This window comes from Drosophila takahashii, chromosome 3R (assembly GCF_030179915.1).
Source record: "Drosophila takahashii strain IR98-3 E-12201 chromosome 3R, DtakHiC1v2, whole genome shotgun sequence".
Lineage (NCBI taxonomy): Eukaryota > Metazoa > Arthropoda > Insecta > Diptera > Drosophilidae > Drosophila > Drosophila takahashii.
In genome coordinates, this window is record NC_091681.1 from 28,636,202 (window position 1) to 28,655,400 (window position 19,199).

The 19,199-nt window shown below is 39.6% G+C and overlaps 2 protein-coding genes across 2 annotated transcripts; both read left to right on the forward strand.

Annotated features, from left to right (window-relative positions):
* Positions 1-246: 246 nt before the first annotated feature.
* Positions 247-17,011, forward strand: LOC108058668 (protein fem-1 homolog CG6966). Its single transcript, XM_017143576.3, has 5 exons — positions 247-1,031; positions 13,574-13,934; positions 14,536-15,136; positions 15,199-16,003; positions 16,063-17,011. The coding sequence occupies exons 1-5, from the start codon at positions 972-974 to the stop codon at positions 16,246-16,248; spliced, it is 2,013 nt and encodes a 670-aa protein (XP_016999065.2). The 5' UTR covers positions 247-971; the 3' UTR covers positions 16,249-17,011.
* A 144-nt stretch (positions 17,012-17,155) lies between these two features.
* On the forward strand, positions 17,156-18,911 carry LOC108058669 (low choriolytic enzyme). Its single transcript, XM_017143577.3, has one exon. It carries the CDS (start codon positions 18,130-18,132, stop codon positions 18,883-18,885), a length of 756 nt encoding a protein of 251 aa, XP_016999066.2. The 5' UTR covers positions 17,156-18,129; the 3' UTR covers positions 18,886-18,911.
* The last annotated feature ends 288 nt before the right edge of the window (positions 18,912-19,199 follow it).

Below are 19,199 nucleotides of genomic sequence, written 5' to 3' on the forward strand. Positions count from 1 at the left end.
TTTTTTTGCGGTTATTTAGCGGGGATACAATCCCAAGTCGAGACTCGAACATGGTTTGGGAATAAATAAGAGGCGTAAGAGAGTTGCCACCTGGGCCGTATTTTTAGTTCTGGTTAGAAATATCGATAAAAAGGTGCGACCGCATTCTAGAAATATACTGCGCTAGTGCGACCGCGCCGGGGCTGAACCTAAATACCTCGAACAAATCCCAAGCGCAACCAGAGAGAAAAAATTCACCGCTCCATCGCTCGAGGAAAAGGCATTTTATTTTCCAATCGCGGGCGGGACGGTTCAAACAGCGCGCCTCCTCGTGTGCGATTTCAAAGTGTTTCACAGACCCATCGATCTGCTTTCCTGGCTGTCGGACGAGTTTTCGAAAAACTCGGGAAGGGATTTGAGTTTGTGCTGAAAGTGTGGAATCGCAACGCATCGGAAAAGTGCCCGTTTAGAGCTCTAGTAACCGCCTTAGAGAGCAAGAATTAAAGAAATAACGACCCGGAATCAAAAACGCAGCAAAAGAAAGAAATTTTCGTCTTCCGAGGCCCAAAACGCAACACACGAAACGAAAGGGGGAATGAAAAGTGCGCAAAAAGATATACATATGTAATACGACGATTGCCAGGAAGACACGGAAGCATTAAAAAAGTACGACGAAAACGCAATCGTTACATATTATATATTCGCTCGGTTGGAAAGTTCTTCTTTTGTGCAGAAAATCGACGACCACACATCAAAATAAATTACTAGAAAAAACACAGAAAAACAACAACAACAACAACAACAGCAGCATCCTCAAGAATCTCGCTCGCTCTCTATCCTCTCTCTTCTCTTTCTCTTGACGAAGGCGGAGAAAGAAGCAAAGCGAAACAACAAAACCAAATAATCTCTTTTCGCCGCCAAACAATAAGGAAAATAATTATTTTCAGCGAGCGAGCTTCTGCGGCATTTATGCCAACTAATTGACTCACAAAATGGACTACAAATTCATTGTTTTTAACGCGGCGAGGGACAACAATTTGGCGCAATTGAAGGTGAGTTTTGATTTGATATTGGATTCCACCTGCACTTGTCTGTCTGTCCAATTGGAAAGTTGCGAGATTCTTATTGTGATTGTTGTTAGAAATCTCAGCTGCTCAATAAACTCGGCAGCTTATTTAGCCTTGTGACTAATCAATAAAATTCTCTCGCTCGCACACACACTCTCCCGCCACCACCACACACACACACCCTCAGCTCGCTAAGCCGTACACGCGCATGTGTTCCAGCGGTGTTGTTGGGCTCCACACTTAAATCTGGCCAGAAAAAAGCTAGATTTGGGGGAAACTAGGGGGTTAGTATCGAAATTATACACTTAGGAAGTTTTGAAACTTATTGATTCTGAAGACCATTTGTTATCTAAACCTTCCTACACCTATAAGTTAAATTTTATTCAAAAAGTCACATTTCTATACATTTTTAATATTTTAAAAAGTGGTTTTTTGAGTAGGCATGGGAAGATTATTTAATTAAGATACCTTGATTGATCTAAAAAACATTCAGAAAATTAAAATAAAATACACACATTCTAAAATAAACGATTAAAGTGGTTAAAATACAGACAAATATTCAGTATTTTGTCAGGAAATGTACATTTTCTTAAAAATCATGTTATTTAATAAAGTTATTATGTGATATTACAAGCTTTTTGTTTTAAAACTAGGAACCAAATCAACATCATTTAGAAAATTCAAAATAAAAGTTTATTAAAAAGACATTTGATTACATCAGTGATTAAATTTCTTGATTTTTAGCTAAAAACTAGCCAAGTGTCTAGATTCGGCGCAAGACAATAACAAATACATATGTTTGGCTGGGGCGTGTTGGTGGGCGTATCGGATCCGCAACTTTTGCTTGCGACTGCAAGACTCGCGGGGCACTCTTTGCATAACCAAAGTTCTTGGGCTCGGGCTTAAGCTTCGGCATCCATATCCAGCCAAAGGGGCAGCTTGACATTGGCACACACCATAGAGTGGAAATAGAGGCAGAAATTAAGTGGAAACAACAGCGGCGAACAGCAAAAGCAACAGAAACTGGCTGCAATTGGCGCTGTTGCATTGAAGCCTCGCTTGGCCCCCAGTTTTGCATTGTTTTATACTGCAGCTCGTGGGTGTTTATTATTTAGTACGGCTGTGCAGGTCCCATCAGTGTGTGTTTGATTCTAAGTTTAGCACAGCCATATTTTTCGTATGTACTTGGGCCTGGCATTTCAGAAAATTATACATACGTGACATGGAAATTGGTTCAGTCGAGGGGAATGTAAATCAGCTGGAATAATGCCCCTTAGAAAAACTATACTTTCTGCACAAAACGGTAATAAACTGAAATTTATGTCGGAGCAATTAGAAAACTTCTTGTTGACACGACAATTGGATTAGTCGAAGGTCGTATAAATTAAAATTAAATTATAATGAGAAGCAATTCTGTGGAAACGGAGCCTTTCAAAGTTAAAATAAACAAATTTAAAAAACTTTTTAAATATTTATTCACCTTATCAATCTATTATTGATTTATTCTGGAAAAGTCATAGGGTCAGGTCCGAAAATAAACTCAAAATAATATAATCTGTGGTATTTATAAATAATCTGGAAGTTCTCTCGTTATGAAGATCTGTAGGGCGAATGTAAAGTATGCTTAATGATAATTATATAATTAATCTAGCCCTCGGTTGGTTTTTCTTTGCTTTGCTTTTCACATTTTCCCCACGCTTGATTCATTTCCTTTGGCAGTCTTATCTTATCGGCTCAGACACTCGCCGTTTGTTATTATTTGTGTGTTTTGTGCTCTCACCACCCGATGACTGCTCCAAATGCGTAGCAAGTATTTTTAACCATTTTATGCGAGTGTTGTTTTTGCATTTGGGCCACGTTGCTGTTGAACACGTTAATAACGACGGTGAATTTTAACAGCTGAAATCACGTCGTCAGCGGCAGTTCACTTCCGCGATTGTCACTTGCCGGAGCAGTTCGCCCTGTCTCTTTCTCCCCCTGTATGCCCCTCTCTTTCTTTTATGCCGATTCTGCCCCCAGCAACGCCTACCAACGAACGCACTTTGCTTATTGAAATTATTATTATGCTGATCGTCGGAGGAGGGAACAAAGAGCCATTCCATTCCGTTGGCTTTGTTTTTGCTCCGCGCTTTTCGGCTTCCTTCTTCTGCAACTGCTGCTGTTGACAATTATCCTTGAAAGCGTTCAATCACACCAATTGGGAAGGCTCGACCCTCTGCACAGGAAGAAATGAACCCTTAAATTATCATCATATTGACTGAACTTAAAAATAGCCAAATTTAGTGAAATTTCAAAGTTTATTTGTATTTGGCATTTCGTTATGAATAAAGTCAGATGCCTTCTATAAGCTGAAATACAATAATAAATTTAAATTATTTATTTATTTTTTTTACGATATTCTTTGAATTGTTAAAAACTGGATCTGAAAAGTTCCGTTTATTTTTTTTAAATCCCACGCTTATAAGGTAATTTGCCTAACACTCCATTTTTGGTCTTCGTTTTTTGTGCAGTGCATTGTGAGCTGGATATTCCTGTTCGTTTTCTGTTGTTTTCGTCAAACTTCCTGACTGACGGGGCTCGACCCTGGAAATGTGTCATTCGAGGGGTGTGAGTTTTTTGGGTTCCGAGCGAAGGGAGGGAGTACGAGGAGGTGTGTGCTGTCCCCTGTAAATGGAATAAATAAATACAATATAAATACGAAATAGCCACATATGTATATACACACCTATGTGCCGAAGAGTGTGCCCCGAAATAGCTTTTTGTGTATGGGCTGCTGCACTCAATGCTCCAAATGCGAATGGGGGAGAGGCTGCGAGGCAAAGGCAACCTGCTTGGCGGTACGACGTGCAACATGTTCTAGCCTTCGCCCCATAGAACTGGTTTTTCTTGCTCGCCGTTGTTTATGTTTGTTCCAAAAATAAGAAAAGCCCCGACTCCCCTGCTCACGGCAGAAAAATAAGAAAAAAAAAAATAAAACACCTCTCCGAAGAGTTGGACGCCGTACACGAAGTTGAAGTGCCACTTAAAGTTGAGTACACACAACAAAATATTTCTTCGTTCTTCCTCTCTTCTTGTTCGTCTTCTGTTTTTACCCACTTTTTTTCGTCTTCCTAGCTCTACGTGATATGGGGCCAGATCGAATGATTGATGAGGTTGAGGGTGGATACAAGGGGAACTAGACCAGCTCCGAAGATCGCCAGATAACTTTATGAAACTATTTAGAAACTCTTTAGAAACCCGTTGGCAAAGCAGGTAAAAAGTTAAAGCAGTGCGTGAAAAATATTCTGAAATAGATTGGTCGCTTTAGAGAACTAACTACATAACTGTCGTTATGAAACGCCAATAAATGCTCATAACTTAGGTTTTTATATAACTTATCCTCACACGTGCCCGTTTTACTTCTCTATAACTTACATAAACATGTCTAAATGAATTAAAGGTAACAGTCCGGTTTGAAAGCATTCAAATGGGTTTTTTTTGTAGCATTCAACGAGCTTGTAAACTCTAACCTTTGGGCCAGTTTTTAATCAAGAACGGATCTAAGGTTCAATGACTAATTTCTACTGAAACAGGTTTAAATTAAATTAATTATTGTTCACCTTAGGAGAGCTAAGGTTCAGTGCTCTTGGATCTGATGCTGGCTTTTAAGGCAAACACTTGATATTATAACACCCCGAAAAAAGTAGCTAGAGTATGTTTAAAATAAAACAAGTTTTCTATCTAAATTGTTTCCAATATAATAGTTAATTTTTAACGATTACTAACTACCCATTCGTTTTATTAAAATTGGTCGTTATTGATTAACCTTGTAACGATAAGCAATTATCGAAAACTGATTAATTATTCTCACTCAAGTCTCATTAAAACCGTAGTATTTGTTGTTTCTTTATGTTTTTAATTACATGCAAAGCGAAGCCCAAAAACTCCATTCGAATTCAAGAAAACGTTTTCTCGGAGAAACACACTTCAATCAGGCAGCGTTTCTCGAGCGTTTTCAAAACATTTGCCAAGGCACAACATTAAAGATAATTCGATGTACACTTTGTTTTTGGTTTTCCTCCATTCGCTGTTCGTTTATGCAAAAACCGAAAAAGTGAATTTTTAGTTGGTCAACAGCTGTTTCTTTCTGTTTTTTGGGGTTGAGGTTGATTCTTGTGCTTTGCAATTTACTCGTTTGCCGTTTGAGGTTTGTTGGGGTAACCTCAAACTGCGAAAATGTTGTCTGAGTTTTTTTTTCGCTTTTTTTCGTCTTATTTCGATATTGTTTGAGTGGAGTGGAGTTAAAGCTTTGGGCTTATGCTCGGGGACCTGCTTCTTTTATTTCTTATTTTTCTACTTGCTTGCCATTTAACTGCTTCTTGATTATTGGCTTTCAATGGTGTGTGTAAGGTCAGAGCCAATCTTGCTGGTTTGCTTTGACTCCGATTCTCTGTAGATTTGTGGATGTGGATGTGGTCTTTGTCATCCGCTGGCTCTGTGGCCATTGGTCCCTGTAAGTACGAGAATACTTACCCACATCATCGGGTACATAAGCAGGTGCACTAAAAAAAGGAGTAGCGGTTCTAGCTTGTTTTAAAAATGTAAAAAATATTTTTTTTATAAAAAAGATTTTTATTTCAAGCTAATACTATTTCCTGACTTAAATATTCTTTTATTTCCAATATTAACAAATTATTTTTTCTCTTGTTCTTTGACTTCTTGGATAATATAATTTTATTAATATTTTTAAAATGTCTTAAAAATCTGAAAATATAAATAAAAACAATATCTTTCCATTTCCTTAACAGCTGCGTAATTTTTATGTAATATATATGTATACTTAACCAGCTGAGCAACGGCAACAAATAAATAAACGAGGAAGGGCAATTAACAGCAACAAAGATAACAATACAATTGAAGCCGAAGATCGGAAAAAATATACGTCCATGGATACAAAACACGAATTTGAACCCGGTGCGTGAAGTTCTGTTTGTCTGTGTATAATGATAGCGTTCTTTGACTTCATCGTCGTGCGTTTCGTTCTCTTTACTCTTGAATTTCATTTAAGGCCTTTTGTTTTGGTCGCTGCACTGAAAGAAACTCACTTAGAATTCCTGCGCCGATTGTGTGGCAATCGAGAAACTCGTCTTACCATATTTGAGGCCTAAGAATGGTTTTGCAACTTTTGGCGAGCTTTTGGCCATTATGCAATCTCTATATAGAGTGAAGCTTGGCATTAGGAAGTGCTAAAACAAGTTGCCAAATACCCGAGTAGAACTTCTTAATTAAGCTAAACACTTGGCCGGCTACAAGCAATAATTTTTTATATTTTAAAGTTGTAGCGGTTGTTGCATCATTGCGGATCGCTTTGTGGAGCTTTAAATATGTAAATAATATTCTAAAGCTAATGTATTCATAACAAAAGCTTAACAATTGATTGGGTAAATAGGCTACAGAACTACTAGATCTAGTTAGACTGAGTTTTACAGTTGAAGTCATTCCGAAATCAATAATGTGGACTGCCCGACGATTTCAGTGCCATTATAATTCTCTGACCTCTTTTGGCCAAACAAAATATTTACCGGCATAAAACAACGAAACAGAGAATAAATGCAAATATTCATTCAAAAAGCAATTATACTTGTATGTATTTCCTTGAAGGTGACATCCGGATTTGAAGTTTAACAACCCGCGTAATTAACCATGACTGTGAATTGAGCAGCCTAGAAACGCGGACAATTGCCGCCAATTATTATTTCGCTCAGTGCACTTTTATCGCCCATCTTAACTATTTACGATGCCAACAAAAATCTACAAGGAGAACGAAAGACAAAGGGGGCAGAAGTATTTTGAGATCTACCAGGCCAATGATTTATTCAAGTAAATTATTAAAAAAATGTTTCTTTGTTATTACACTCGTAGAATCCAGACAGAAACTTACTTAAGGCTTTTATGTGGGGATTTCTATATTTCATAATTAAAGAAAGAAAGGCAGAATAAATGAAACCGAAAAATACATTCAATTTATAAATATGAAATCGAATAATTTGTACTTTTAAACCACATTACGAAGGCAACTAGTTTCTAGTCACATTTCAAATGTATTTTTTCATTTCGTACACGGATAAATGCCTGGGCTTTTGTTGATTACTTTGTTACCGCACTTGTCATCTCGTTTTTATCGAGTCTATTAGTTTTATTATGACTATAAAAAATCAATATTCCCATAAATCCGTAGGGTATCGACATTTCGACCCCTCTAAAGACATTTCCTTTCTGTTTGTTTTTTTATTTGCTACTTTGTTTTGTTCCAAGCGATCCAAGCTGTCAAGTTCATCGCACGATTAACTAAATCAACAAAACGGAGGAAAGTCCGATTCCCGTGTGGGCTTCTATAAAACCGTTTATGAAATGTAATCATAAATCTGAAAAAGAAACCGCCGACGACAAAGATGAGGAAGCGTTTGTTCAGTCTTTATAGTGTGGGGCTATCTCCCGAACTCAATCCTAAGTGCTATCAGTGTTTATGTTTGCCAAGCGAAATACGAGCTCCCTTAAGACTCCATATCTCTTGACAAAAAACCATATAAAAATATCACTAATAAGGGCTAATTTTTATCGAAATCCGATAGAGCCCTTTTAACTTTTCCACGCTTCATTTAATGAATTAGTATTTTTCCACTTATCCAAACACCCTGAGACATTCGAACAGCCTTGACCCTGACACTGCCGGTAATGCTCTAATGTGAACCCTTTCATTGAACCAGTTTTATCACTATGGACGGCAGTCCATGTAGTGACGAAGCGCACCAGGAGAGTGTGCGAAGGCGACTACTATATATACACGAAGAAATGAAAATCTACTGTGATGGTCCGATCATAATGAATGATACACCTATCGAAAGGTATTGCGAAAACTAACAGGATTGCATACCAAGACTCTAAGAAAATTAATTGGCTTGGGAGAGAGAGCGGTGAAAGTGAAAAAGTGAAAATTTCGAAATTTGGAGCTCCTGGGGCCGGTGGGGATAAAAGCCCCCTCGAAATGTTTTAGTTGTATTCCTTTTGAAAATACCCGTCGAATGAGGGGTCATTTGTCAAAATCCGACGCTCCGTTCAAAAGTTATAGCCAAAATAAGATTTCCTTCGTCCAAAACATGTTTTTTAAGTTTTGAAAATTTGATATGACGTTCATCACATCGATATGAAAAACTTTTGTTCTACCACTTTTGGAAAAACTCGCTAGTTTAGCGGGAAAACAGCTATAAATAGCTAAAATTCGGAAATCCGTAACTTATATACTACTAAAGCTACAGACTTGTGCTGCATCTCGTTTGAAAGGTATTTTTAAATGCTATAAACGCCTTCTATATGCAATTTGTGTAAATGTAATAATTAAAAAAATATGAACAAAAGACAATTTTTTAAAACTTTTTTTTTAGCTTTTTGTTTTTCTAATATTTTTTCATTCGGCACGCTGCAATAGAAAATGCCTGTGAAGGGAAAAAGGCTGGAATAGTCTGCTAGGGCGGGCCAAATGAGAAAATATTAGAAAGTCTATTTAATGACGAGTGTAATAATTTTTCGTCACAAATGTTGATATCAGAACTTTTGTATGTTGAAGGTGCGGTCGTCACTAGTTTTTTACCTCGTTAAGAGGTGTTTTTATTTGATACTCCTCACCTCAGAGATGCTCCGTTAAAATCACCGTTGACCTCAAAATGTTGTGACGGTGCTGCGGCTGCGCAGTCTGAGCTTGACATTTCCAGTTCACTGCACTGAAAGAAATAGTTTGTTACTTTCTTTTTGGGATTTTGGGATCATTATTGTAGTAAATACAATTTTTAAATACATTCAAAATATTTAAAAAATATTTAAATAAATAAATAAAAAAAATGGATATTGTATTTTTGAATAATAAATATTTATTTACTAAACCTAGTTTTTTGCAGTGCTTCTGTTCTTCCTGCTTTGTTTTATTGTTTTTTTTCCCTGGGCCTTCTGTTTGTGCAAGTTTATCGGCTACTGGTCATTTTGGCTCATTTTGGATTTATGGCTCAAAACGCTGGCTTTTGTCACCCTTGAGCCGATCGCTGAGTCGCGGCTTAGCTAACAAATAAACCAAATACTTTGAGTCAGTCGCTGGCTTGACTGATTTGAATGCCGGACCCCAAAACCGAATAACGATACCGCCAGTTGAATGGTCGATCGGACGAACGGCATCCCAAATTGAATTATATTGGAGTGTGATGACCAAGTCTGAAGTCGGCTGAACTTGAGGCTCCGGCTGTCTACTTGCATATCATCGACATTGAACTCGTTCAATGTCAAAATTATAATAAATTATGCGTGTGCGGTTCAGGGGGGGATTTGGATATATGGCGAACGGTCAAAGCTGAAAATTGATCGCAAAGCGAAACGACCAACTAACAATTCACACAACAACCCAAAGGCAAAAACGGTGGCTTGGCAACAACAATGGAAAGTTGTTTATTGTTTATTACACGGAAACGGACAATTTTTTGTTTGTTCGTGTTGTTGCCTTAATTTAATAGCAGTGTTTAGGCCGTTTTCGCTTGACATTTGTGCATAGCGGTAAACGCCGGGGCTCAAGGTGTTTCCACTCACTCTCCTTTTGCATCCGAGAACAAATATGTGAAATGTTCAGACACAGCAAATTGCCTTGGGAAATTGTTGTTTTCCATTTCCCCAATTTGCGAAACAAGCCAGGAACAGACAACAAATTAAAAAGAAATTTATTTCCACTTTTTGTGGAAGTGAAATTTTTCATATTTTGTTTTTCTGGCGCAAGGTAAATTATATGAATTTAAAAAAACATAAATTAACTTGGCCCGTTGCATTCAGACTTTTAGTGTATTTGTTTTGCCATTCACTCATCCTCTCTGCGGGGGAACTTTTGGCTCGGTTTTTGGGGATTTTCTCTGAGTCTCGGCAAATGAACAAAATTAAGTGGAAAAATAAACAAGAATTTATTTCTGAAGTAAAATGGCCAGTGCAAATTCTGTAATATTAAACTATGGGTTAGTAAACAAAGAGTCTGTTTAAAATATGAATTACATGCATGTGTCAAAATCTACAAGTTACTTCTGGGTTAGGGCGACAATAAATATTGGATTAGTGCTCGAGTGCATATTGGATATTGTCAGATTAATAATTCTGTAAATAAAGGCTGAGAATTTAATGGTTTTTTATTGCAAAGCAAATTGAAATAGTCAATAAATATTCATGAGCACTGCCTTTTGATTCTTGCAAATTCTGAACCCAGAAGTGTTATATACAAAGTTTAAATGCACACTCAAAAAAAAATTTTAGAAAATCGCCTATGGATTTGCTTTACTGGCGATTTTTTTCTATATTTCTGGAATATTTCTTGAATTTAATGAATTTTGATTAATTGGAAGAAAATTTTCTTTACCAGTAGAAAATTTTTTTATTTTAAAGAAAAAAATCGCCAGTGAAGCAAATCCATAGGCGATTTTCTAAAATTCAGGGCGATTCATTTTCTGAGTGCAGCATTTGAATAATGTTTACATGTTTACTTTCCCCATCAAAGAGCAGAATGTTGCTTCCCACTGTTGCTTGTTATTCTAACATTTCAGCCTTTGCCTACTTAGCATAATTAAATGAATTTAAACATTTAGCAAGTGAAGAGTTTCCCATAATTCGGATCGATTTCATGATTGAATTTCCGTTTTTTCGAGACAATGAGGCCGCCAAAGCAATATCGCCGGGGTCACATCTATTATAGCATAATGTCGAGCGACCTGAACTCAATTGATTGATTTCCCCCACAGCTGCTACCATGTCTGCTAGCCCTCCTACACCCCCTGACCTTCTGACACGCCTCCACCCCTGTTGATCCGCCCACAATTCACGTGCCGCTGGCTTTTTGGGCCACACGGACTGCCCTCCACCATTGTTCGATTGACTTTTCATTTCGTTGGAAGCTTTTTCGGCTTCGGACCAGAGTAACAAGGTTAAATAATGGCTAAAAGGAAGATAAAGAGGGGGAAAAGGAAAAGAAAAATCAGTGATACAACAGAATGAGTAATTCATATGACACTGTGCTAAAATAAAGTCATTTTCAAGGTACTGAAGTAAAATAAATAATTACGGCTTTTTAAAAGTGTTTAAAGATCAGTGAAGATCAATTATTTACGGCGTTAACTTAAAAACCATAATTATAATTGTTAAAGCATCTAGACGACATCGAAATAGAAATAGTTCTAACAACCTTTAAAGTTAACGAGTCTTAAATGTTTTAAAAATGTATAAATCTAAAAATTAAATGATATCTAACAAACTTTTGGTGCTAGACTTGGTAAGCTTAAAGAATAATGAGGGAAATATATCAAGTCGTATGTAGATCTTTCTCGAGATTATTTTTCCGTGTTCCTCCGATATTAGCTCACTTTTAATTCCCGTATCACTCAGACAACAGGCTGATTCATGGCTGTCAAAGCCGCAATCATAATTGATCAGAAGGCGGAAAAGAACTGAGCAGCTGGTGATGATCAATTTCCCCCCGGGTGCGAAAGCGAAAAGTTCAGCAGGCAATAAAATAAAATAAAATGGAATCGACGATGACGCGTCGCTGTAACATAAATATAAATATATTCATGCTTTTGCTTTCGCACCGAGTGAAATGCAAAATTAATGCGTAATTTTCATTGTTCAATTTGTTTGTGCGCCTGCACTTGTTGTGCCGAAAATACTTCCCAATAATCTTTATTTTCAAAATACGTTTTCCGCTTAATAGTCTTGCCAAAAACGTTTCTTATTTTGCATTTTCACTGCTTTCTCTTGTTATTTTTGTTTTAATGCTATTTTTTCCTCGTCACGCGCACGAGGCGTTGATGGGCAAGCAGGGGCGGGGCATTAAAGGGGTCAAAACAAAGAATTCGGCTGTCTAGTGACGATGGCAATAATATCGAGACAAGGCGAATTGGCCAAGAGCAGACTCTCTTCTCGGAAAGTAGGAAATGATTTTCTTGGCCCAAATCTTTTGGCAAGAAGGAGGCTAAAAAAGATATTTTAGTGAGAGTATTTAAGTACCATGTCACAATAATTTTATTTATTTTTAAATTTTTCTGAGGAATAATTCTAACATCTTTGATTTAATACCCATAATAAAAATAAGAAGGTATGACTTAAAAATCTGTTTTAAAGTAAACATGATATTTTTATATTATATTCTTTTGTTTTTAAATCTTTGGAGACGTCGAACTTTGCAGGTAGGACTGTAAAAGTTGTGCGGCGTTCACAAGGTCTTCCCCCCCCCCCCCCCCCTTTCCTTTCGTTTTTGGCTGGCATCTTTTATCTTGGCTTCTGGTTCTAAACAGCCAGGGGCGGTGGTTGGGGGTGATTTTTAGGTGACACAGACATATGGACGAATGCTTAAATTGAGTTTGATAGGTGGAAAATGCTTTTGTCTCGCCGAGTTGATGTGGTATAGTCAAGGTTTTCTCCTAATACATTTTATTTCCTTGATGTTAACTTGTGCTCAGATAGAAAAGTATTACACAGAAATAAAAAATAATATTTAAATTTAATTACTAATAAATAAAAGGATTACTTTGAAATTAAATGTTTAAAGTATTAAATATAATATTGTTTTTCTGTGTAGTAATATGGAAATGATTTGAATTTGCTTAGAAAAATAAAATGGAAATGTGTTGTTGATGCCTCTGTAGCTTTAATCTATTCTCCGCAGCCGATCTGGCGACCAGCCCCACCCCATCGCCTCCCACCAGGCCCTCCCCCCTTCCGCCACCCTTGCACGCGCTGGCAAACAACATAATTAGCATACTATAAAGCGAAAATGAAACACGTTTGACATAAATGAATTTCAATTTCAAATTGGCATGGGACGCAAGCGGCTGCGAGACAATAAAAATCATCATCAGCGTGCTGGGGGCAACGGAAAAGAGAGACATGATATTCCCCAGCTGACTTCTGTCTATATCTCTTCGATTTCCTCTCTCGCCACTCGTGCCTCCCCACCCATTTGTTATCGCTCGAGCTCAGACCACCTGAGTTATTTTCACGCTCTGCCAGCAATTCGCTTTGTTCGTCATCATTTTGTTTGAAAGCAGTTATAAATTATTATCGGTATTTTTTATTGATTAAATAAAAAGTGCTTCTAATTGGAATTTTTGTGTGATTTAGATCAGTATCAGAATCGGAAAAATCGATGTAGAGACATTCATACGTCTTATCAATTGTTTATAATTAAGTATTTATAAATTACATATAACGGAATTTCAGAATGGCTTTCAAACTGGAAAAAATATTTCTGTTGAAAATGAATCACATCGATACGTTTTCACGGTAAACAAAAATATGAAAGAAAATGACTTTAACCACTTGCAATGCATACTGCACTTTAGTCTGTGTTTTTTGCCCGGCGCAAATAAATGGATTTTCTGATAACGAAGTCGTCATAATTTCCATTATTCAATATGCCCCATTTAAGTGCAAAGCTCACCCAGATACTCAATGTTTCTACGTTTTTTTTTTGATTTCAGGCCACTCTGTACAACAAAAGCTCCGGCGAAGTGGGCAGCCTGATCTCGGCGAAAGTGAACGGAGCCACCCCGCTGGTCATCTCCTGCCGAAATGGACACTACGACATTGTAGAATATTTATTGACAAAGTGTCGGGCCAACGTGGAGCAGGTGGGGTCGGTCAGTTTCGACGGAGAGCCCATCGAGGATGCCCCTCCGCTGTGGTGCGCAGCGGCCGCCGGCCACCTGGGCATCGTCAAGATGCTCGTCCGCCGGGGGGCGAATGTCAACAGCACCACGAGGACGAATTCGACACCGCTGAGAGCCGCCTGCTTCGACGGACACTACGAGATCGTCAAATATCTCGTGCACCACGGGGCGGGTGAGTAATGTGATATTCTTATAAATGAGAGTTTTCGGATCGTGACTCTCCTCGGTTCCAGAGCTCTTATTTGCCAAGAAAGGTGATAAACGTTCCATATATTAATTTTTATTTACCAGTATAATCTACTCAAAGCTCAAATGCATTTTATAAAAATAAATCTATAATATTAACTGATATTAAATATTTCTGAAAATCTTGTTTACATATCACTTTGTACCTTTTTTCCAAAAATATATATTTGCTTATTTGTGAATTATTAATATAATAACTGAAAAATCGGAGATTTTGGATCGTGACTCTGGGTTCCAGAGTTCTTATTTGCTAAGAAAGGTGATAAATGTTCTATATGTTATTTTTTATTTACCAAAAAATCTACTAAAAAATCAAATGCAAGTGGTATAATATTTCTATAATATTAACTGATATTAAATATTTCTCAAAATCTTGTATTTGTATAACTTTTTGTATCTTTTTTTCCAAGAATATATTCTTGCTTCTCTGTGAATTATAAAAATAATAACTGGAACAGGTTTAAAAGTTGCCCTATTTTAAGTTTCACTCTTTAGAGCTGTGCTAATTGTGTTGTCTTGTTCCGCAGACTTTGAAGTGGCGAACCGACACGGCCACACCTGCCTGATGATCGCCTGCTACAAGGGCCACTTCCGCATCGCCCAGTATCTGCTCTCGCTGAACGCGGATGTCAACCGCTGCAGTGTGAAGGGGAACACGGCGCTGCACGACTGCGCCGAGTCGGGCTCCCTGCAGATCCTCCAGCTGCTGCTCAAGCACGGCGCCACCATGGACGTGGACTACTACGGAATGACTCCGCTGCTGGCGGCCAGTGTCACCGGTCACATGCCCATTGTCGAGCACCTGATCACACTGCCCTGCGTGAGCAGGGAGTCGAGGATTCACGCTCTGGAGCTGCTGGGGGCCACATATGTGGACAGGAAGAGGGACATGGCTGCAGCACTCAGCCTGTGGCGTCGAGCGCTGGAGGAACGTGCGATAGAGCCGCCGCTGGAGAAGAAGGTTCAGGAGCCAGTGCCGGCCTATGAGATGGTCTGCGAGGTAACGAGCGTGGAGGAGCTGGAGGAGATGGTGCTGGATCCCGACGAGATGCGAATGCAGGCTCTGGTCATTAGGCAGCGCATTTTGGGACCCACGCATCCGGACACCAGCTACTACATCCGATTCAGGTGGGTTTTAAAATCCGCACTTTCTCAAAAGCTTTCTAAATAAATCTCAATTCTTTTTCCAGGGGTGCCCACTATGCGGACGCAGGTCGCTTCGACCGCTGCATCGAACTCTGGTCCTATGCCCTGACCATGCAGCAGAAGATCCTGCAGCCTCTCAGCCCCATGACGCAATCCTCGCTGCTGTCCTTCGCCGAGCTCTTCAGCTTTATGCTGGTGGAGGCGGGTCGCTTGCTGCCGAGAGGACGCGTGGTTCCGCCAATCGAGGCGGACGGCATGCTGACCATCTTCTATAAGGCTGTCAAGGAGGTGGAGCGAGGTCAGGCCTTCACTTTGGAGCAGCAGAAGGACCAGCAGCAACCGCAGAAGCAGCTGCCGGCAGCTGACAAATCGCCCTCCTGCTCGGCCTCCTCATCCTCATCCTCGTCCGCCTCTTCCTCCTCCTCCTCCTCGACGACGCTGCTTTCGGCGCATCAGCACGACTGTAACCACGATCCCAACGCCCTGAGTCGCACCATGATAAGTGCCATTCACATAGGCTGTCTGCTGAGCTCGCTGCTGGACACAGACGCCCTCAATGCGGAGATGCGTCGCCAGGTGATGGGAGCCCTGTACCGGCTGAATCGCTTGAAGGTGCGCGTCCGGTTCGACCGGACCGCCCTGCACTACGCCTGCTATCGGGAGGGCACGCTGGCCGGCCGCTATCCCTCCTGCCAGTTCCCCTCGGTGACGCTGGCGAAGGCCCTGCTGGAGGTGGGAGCGGATCCGAATGCCATCGACGAGTCGGGCAACACACCGCTCCACCTGGCCACCATGCAGCCCTACGTGGAGCCCCTGTCGCACATTCTGCTCGAGGGCGGAGCGCATTTGGTGAGTATGGTATCGATTGAAGCACCGTAGGCTTTACTAACGATGCTTTCAATTTTCAGGACACCAAAAACTATGCTGGCGAGACGTTTGAGAGTCTACTGGCCCCCACGCCCATGCATAAGATCATCGACCCGATGAAGTACACGACGCTGGCGTGCTTGGCCGCAAGGACGATCAAGAAGCATGACATCCGCTACGAGGGAACCGTGCCAGCCACTCTGTACGAGTTCATCGAGCTGCACTAGAGACGAGGATCGGGACGAGGACTGGACGAGAGTCAAACCCTCAATTCACTCAATCACTCGATGGAGCTATCGATCAACCGCCTGCCCGCCCGCCATCCACACAGAAAACATCCATTAAATACTACTACTATTATGACTACCGTCTATTTACTGTACATTTAGAGATGGAGAGAGAGTTCGAAACTATGCTGAATGAAGAAAAGTGAAAATGGAAAATGGACGAGATCGTTACTAACGACTGGAAACCGATTTGTGATGTTAGCAAGCGAAGTGCCTGAATCGACGGATCAGGACGACAACTACCACTGACAACGATAACGAAACAGCAGCCAATAAAAGAAAACCAGGCCGACAACCGAAGCAACGCAATGAAAAGTTCTAGAAGAGATGATTTACTGTCTTTCAATTTTGCTTGCGAAATGTGTTGAAACTTTCTTTTTTAATTATGTGTTCTTGCTACTCTATTTTGTATGACCTATGATTAAAATAATATTATATGTACTTGTACTATAAATATGACCAAAAGCCTGGGCGCGATTGTGTGGCTTAATTTTAATTATCTGGCACATAGCCGGTGACTCCTCAACGCTGCTGCAATCACGCCCAAGCCACGGAAAATCCAAAAACCAGAATACCTAAAAAAAACAATGAAAAAACAAAAAAAAACCGGCCACCACCCACAACTCACGTCTAAGTGATGCGTTTGTTTATAAACGAGAAAACGAAGTTTTGGAAATATACAAACTGTAATTAACAACAATAATCAACTATTGGTTTATACCTGGAACTAAACATACTAAACCCAAAGCAGCTTAACACTTACTTAAATAACCCAAATGCAAGACCCCAATATACGATATCAACGTATGCATATGTGTATATATTAGCGTATTCGGATCCCAGGAATGGGGCCTCGGAATATGTGCATAGTTTGCTTATCAGAGGATTTTAAGTACGGCAGAAGCATCGAAATGCTTGGCAAAATACACTGGGGGCTAGAAAAATAAATTGCTAAAAATGATCAGGAATAACATTCATTGTACAATTGTACAATTAAAATATTTAATGATTTTACATTAAATGAAGGCAAAATCAAGGATTGGGTTAGTTAGAAAATGTTTTTTGTGCATCACACTATTTTATCATGCTAATCTAAATTAAATTGATGGCTTATTAGTTAATCATAACACGCCTATTTAAGCTCTAGAACAGCTGAATAATCATATTTAAAAGATGTAAAAAATATTTAATAAATCAGAGCCATTAACACTTTTCTAGCCACCAATGTGTGTGTACATTAAGCAAATGCAAACGTATAATTATTGTATCTATGCTAAGCAATGCAAATGCGAAATTGCAACATAGCCATATAAGTCTTTGAGCGGATAAAGTCGAACTTGGCTCCATGAAAACGACGGTGGTTCATGGAGAGCAGGCTTTAATCTGGAAATATGTTTGGCTAATTACACTGTGCAACAAAATGTTACCCAATTTATTAATGATTTCGATAAAGATTAGTTTATTTTTTAAAAGATGTCTTTGGCGAACTCCTTCTTTAGAAAATGAAAATAGCTCCTACAAATAACATTTCGTTTCTACTTCCTTTTGTGGCAAATAACTTATAGCTAATTCTATCGCAAAATAAAAAAGTTACTTTCCAAATCTGAAAAATGTTATGCATAATAAACCCCTTTTTGTTGCACAGTGTTTAAGGTATGTGCTGAAGAGTGAGTGTTTGCCTGTCTTTGAATTGTCTGTATGTATGTATGTAAAACCTTAACTTAAAGAATATTTTCGAGACAGAAATAAAACTGATAAATATTTTAATTAAAAGACTATAAAAGCGGCTGTACATTTCAAGTTGGGTCATAAACTAAAGAAATGTTCCTTCAAACCGTTCGGTTTCTACTTTTGGCGGTGTATTTCGGGCCCATCCTGGTGGCTTCCGAAGGGATCGAGTCCTACGAGAACTACTACAACGAGATCCATGTAGATGATGAGCAGGCGGAGGCCAAGACCCGAAATGCATTGACGTCACCGCTGCAACGTTGGCCTGGAAACAAGATATACTACCGAATATCCGGGGACTACAGTGAACAGGAGGTGGCTAATGTGAGGACAGCAATGACTAGTTTCGGTGAACAAACCTGCGTGCAGTTCGAGGAGATCGAAGGATCGCCTCCCTCAGGCAAACGATATGTGTCCTTCAAGAAATCGCCCAATATGTGCGGAACCCGAGTGGGCTATCAACCCCTATCCTTTGGTCCCCACGAAGTGGTCCTAAATGAGAAATGCCTCACCATGCCTGCTGTTATCCAACACGAAACCCTCCATTTGCTGGGACTTTTCCACGAGCAAAGTCGTCCCGATCGAGATGAGTACGTGCAGATCGACTACGACAATATACCCAGGAAATACTGGTCGCAGTTTATGGCCATGGATCAGACGACCACCTTTAATGTCCCCTATGATTACGAGAGCGTTATGCACTATTCGAAAAACGCCTTCGCCAAGGATCCCTCAAAGCCAACGATTCGCGCCTTAATCGAAGGCAAGGCTGTGGAAAGGGAGATGGGTCAGGTGCGGGGACCTTCCGAGGGCGATTGGACCAAGATTCGACTTATGTACAAGTGCTGAAAGAGGAAAAGAGACCTGCGAGAACTAGGATTGGTTAATAAAATGCGGCTTACTGAAGTGCATGTGTTTAAATGGGTGTGGGGATTTAATATTTCATTTTTAAACAATTTTCGTTTTTATAGATTGTTCTTAATAATGCCAAAACAGACTCAACTCTACTTAAATCATGTACCATTAATCGTCTCCTCTGCAACCACTCCTTAAATGGTTTAATGCCAATCTCTTAATGCCCGTTAACTGGAAAAGCGCTTTTCCAGCCTCTTGAAAATGTGTAGTTGCTCGAACAAAAAAGGAATCCAAATCCGAAGCCAAGG

Bases quoted from the DNA above. Each gene is read 5' to 3' on its own strand.
- LOC108058668 (XM_017143576.3), top strand. From the start codon at position 972: ATGGACTACAAATTCATTGTTTTTAACGCGGCGAGGGACAACAATTTG. The intron at 13,935-14,535 runs GTGAGTAATGTG...CTTGTTCCGCAG, and splicing joins TCTCGTGCACCACGGGGCGG to ACTTTGAAGTGGCGAACCGA. The intron at 16,004-16,062 runs GTGAGTATGGTA...TTCAATTTTCAG, and splicing joins TCGAGGGCGGAGCGCATTTG to GACACCAAAAACTATGCTGG.
- LOC108058669 (XM_017143577.3), top strand. From the start codon at position 18,130: ATGTTCCTTCAAACCGTTCGGTTTCTACTTTTGGCGGTGTATTTCGGG.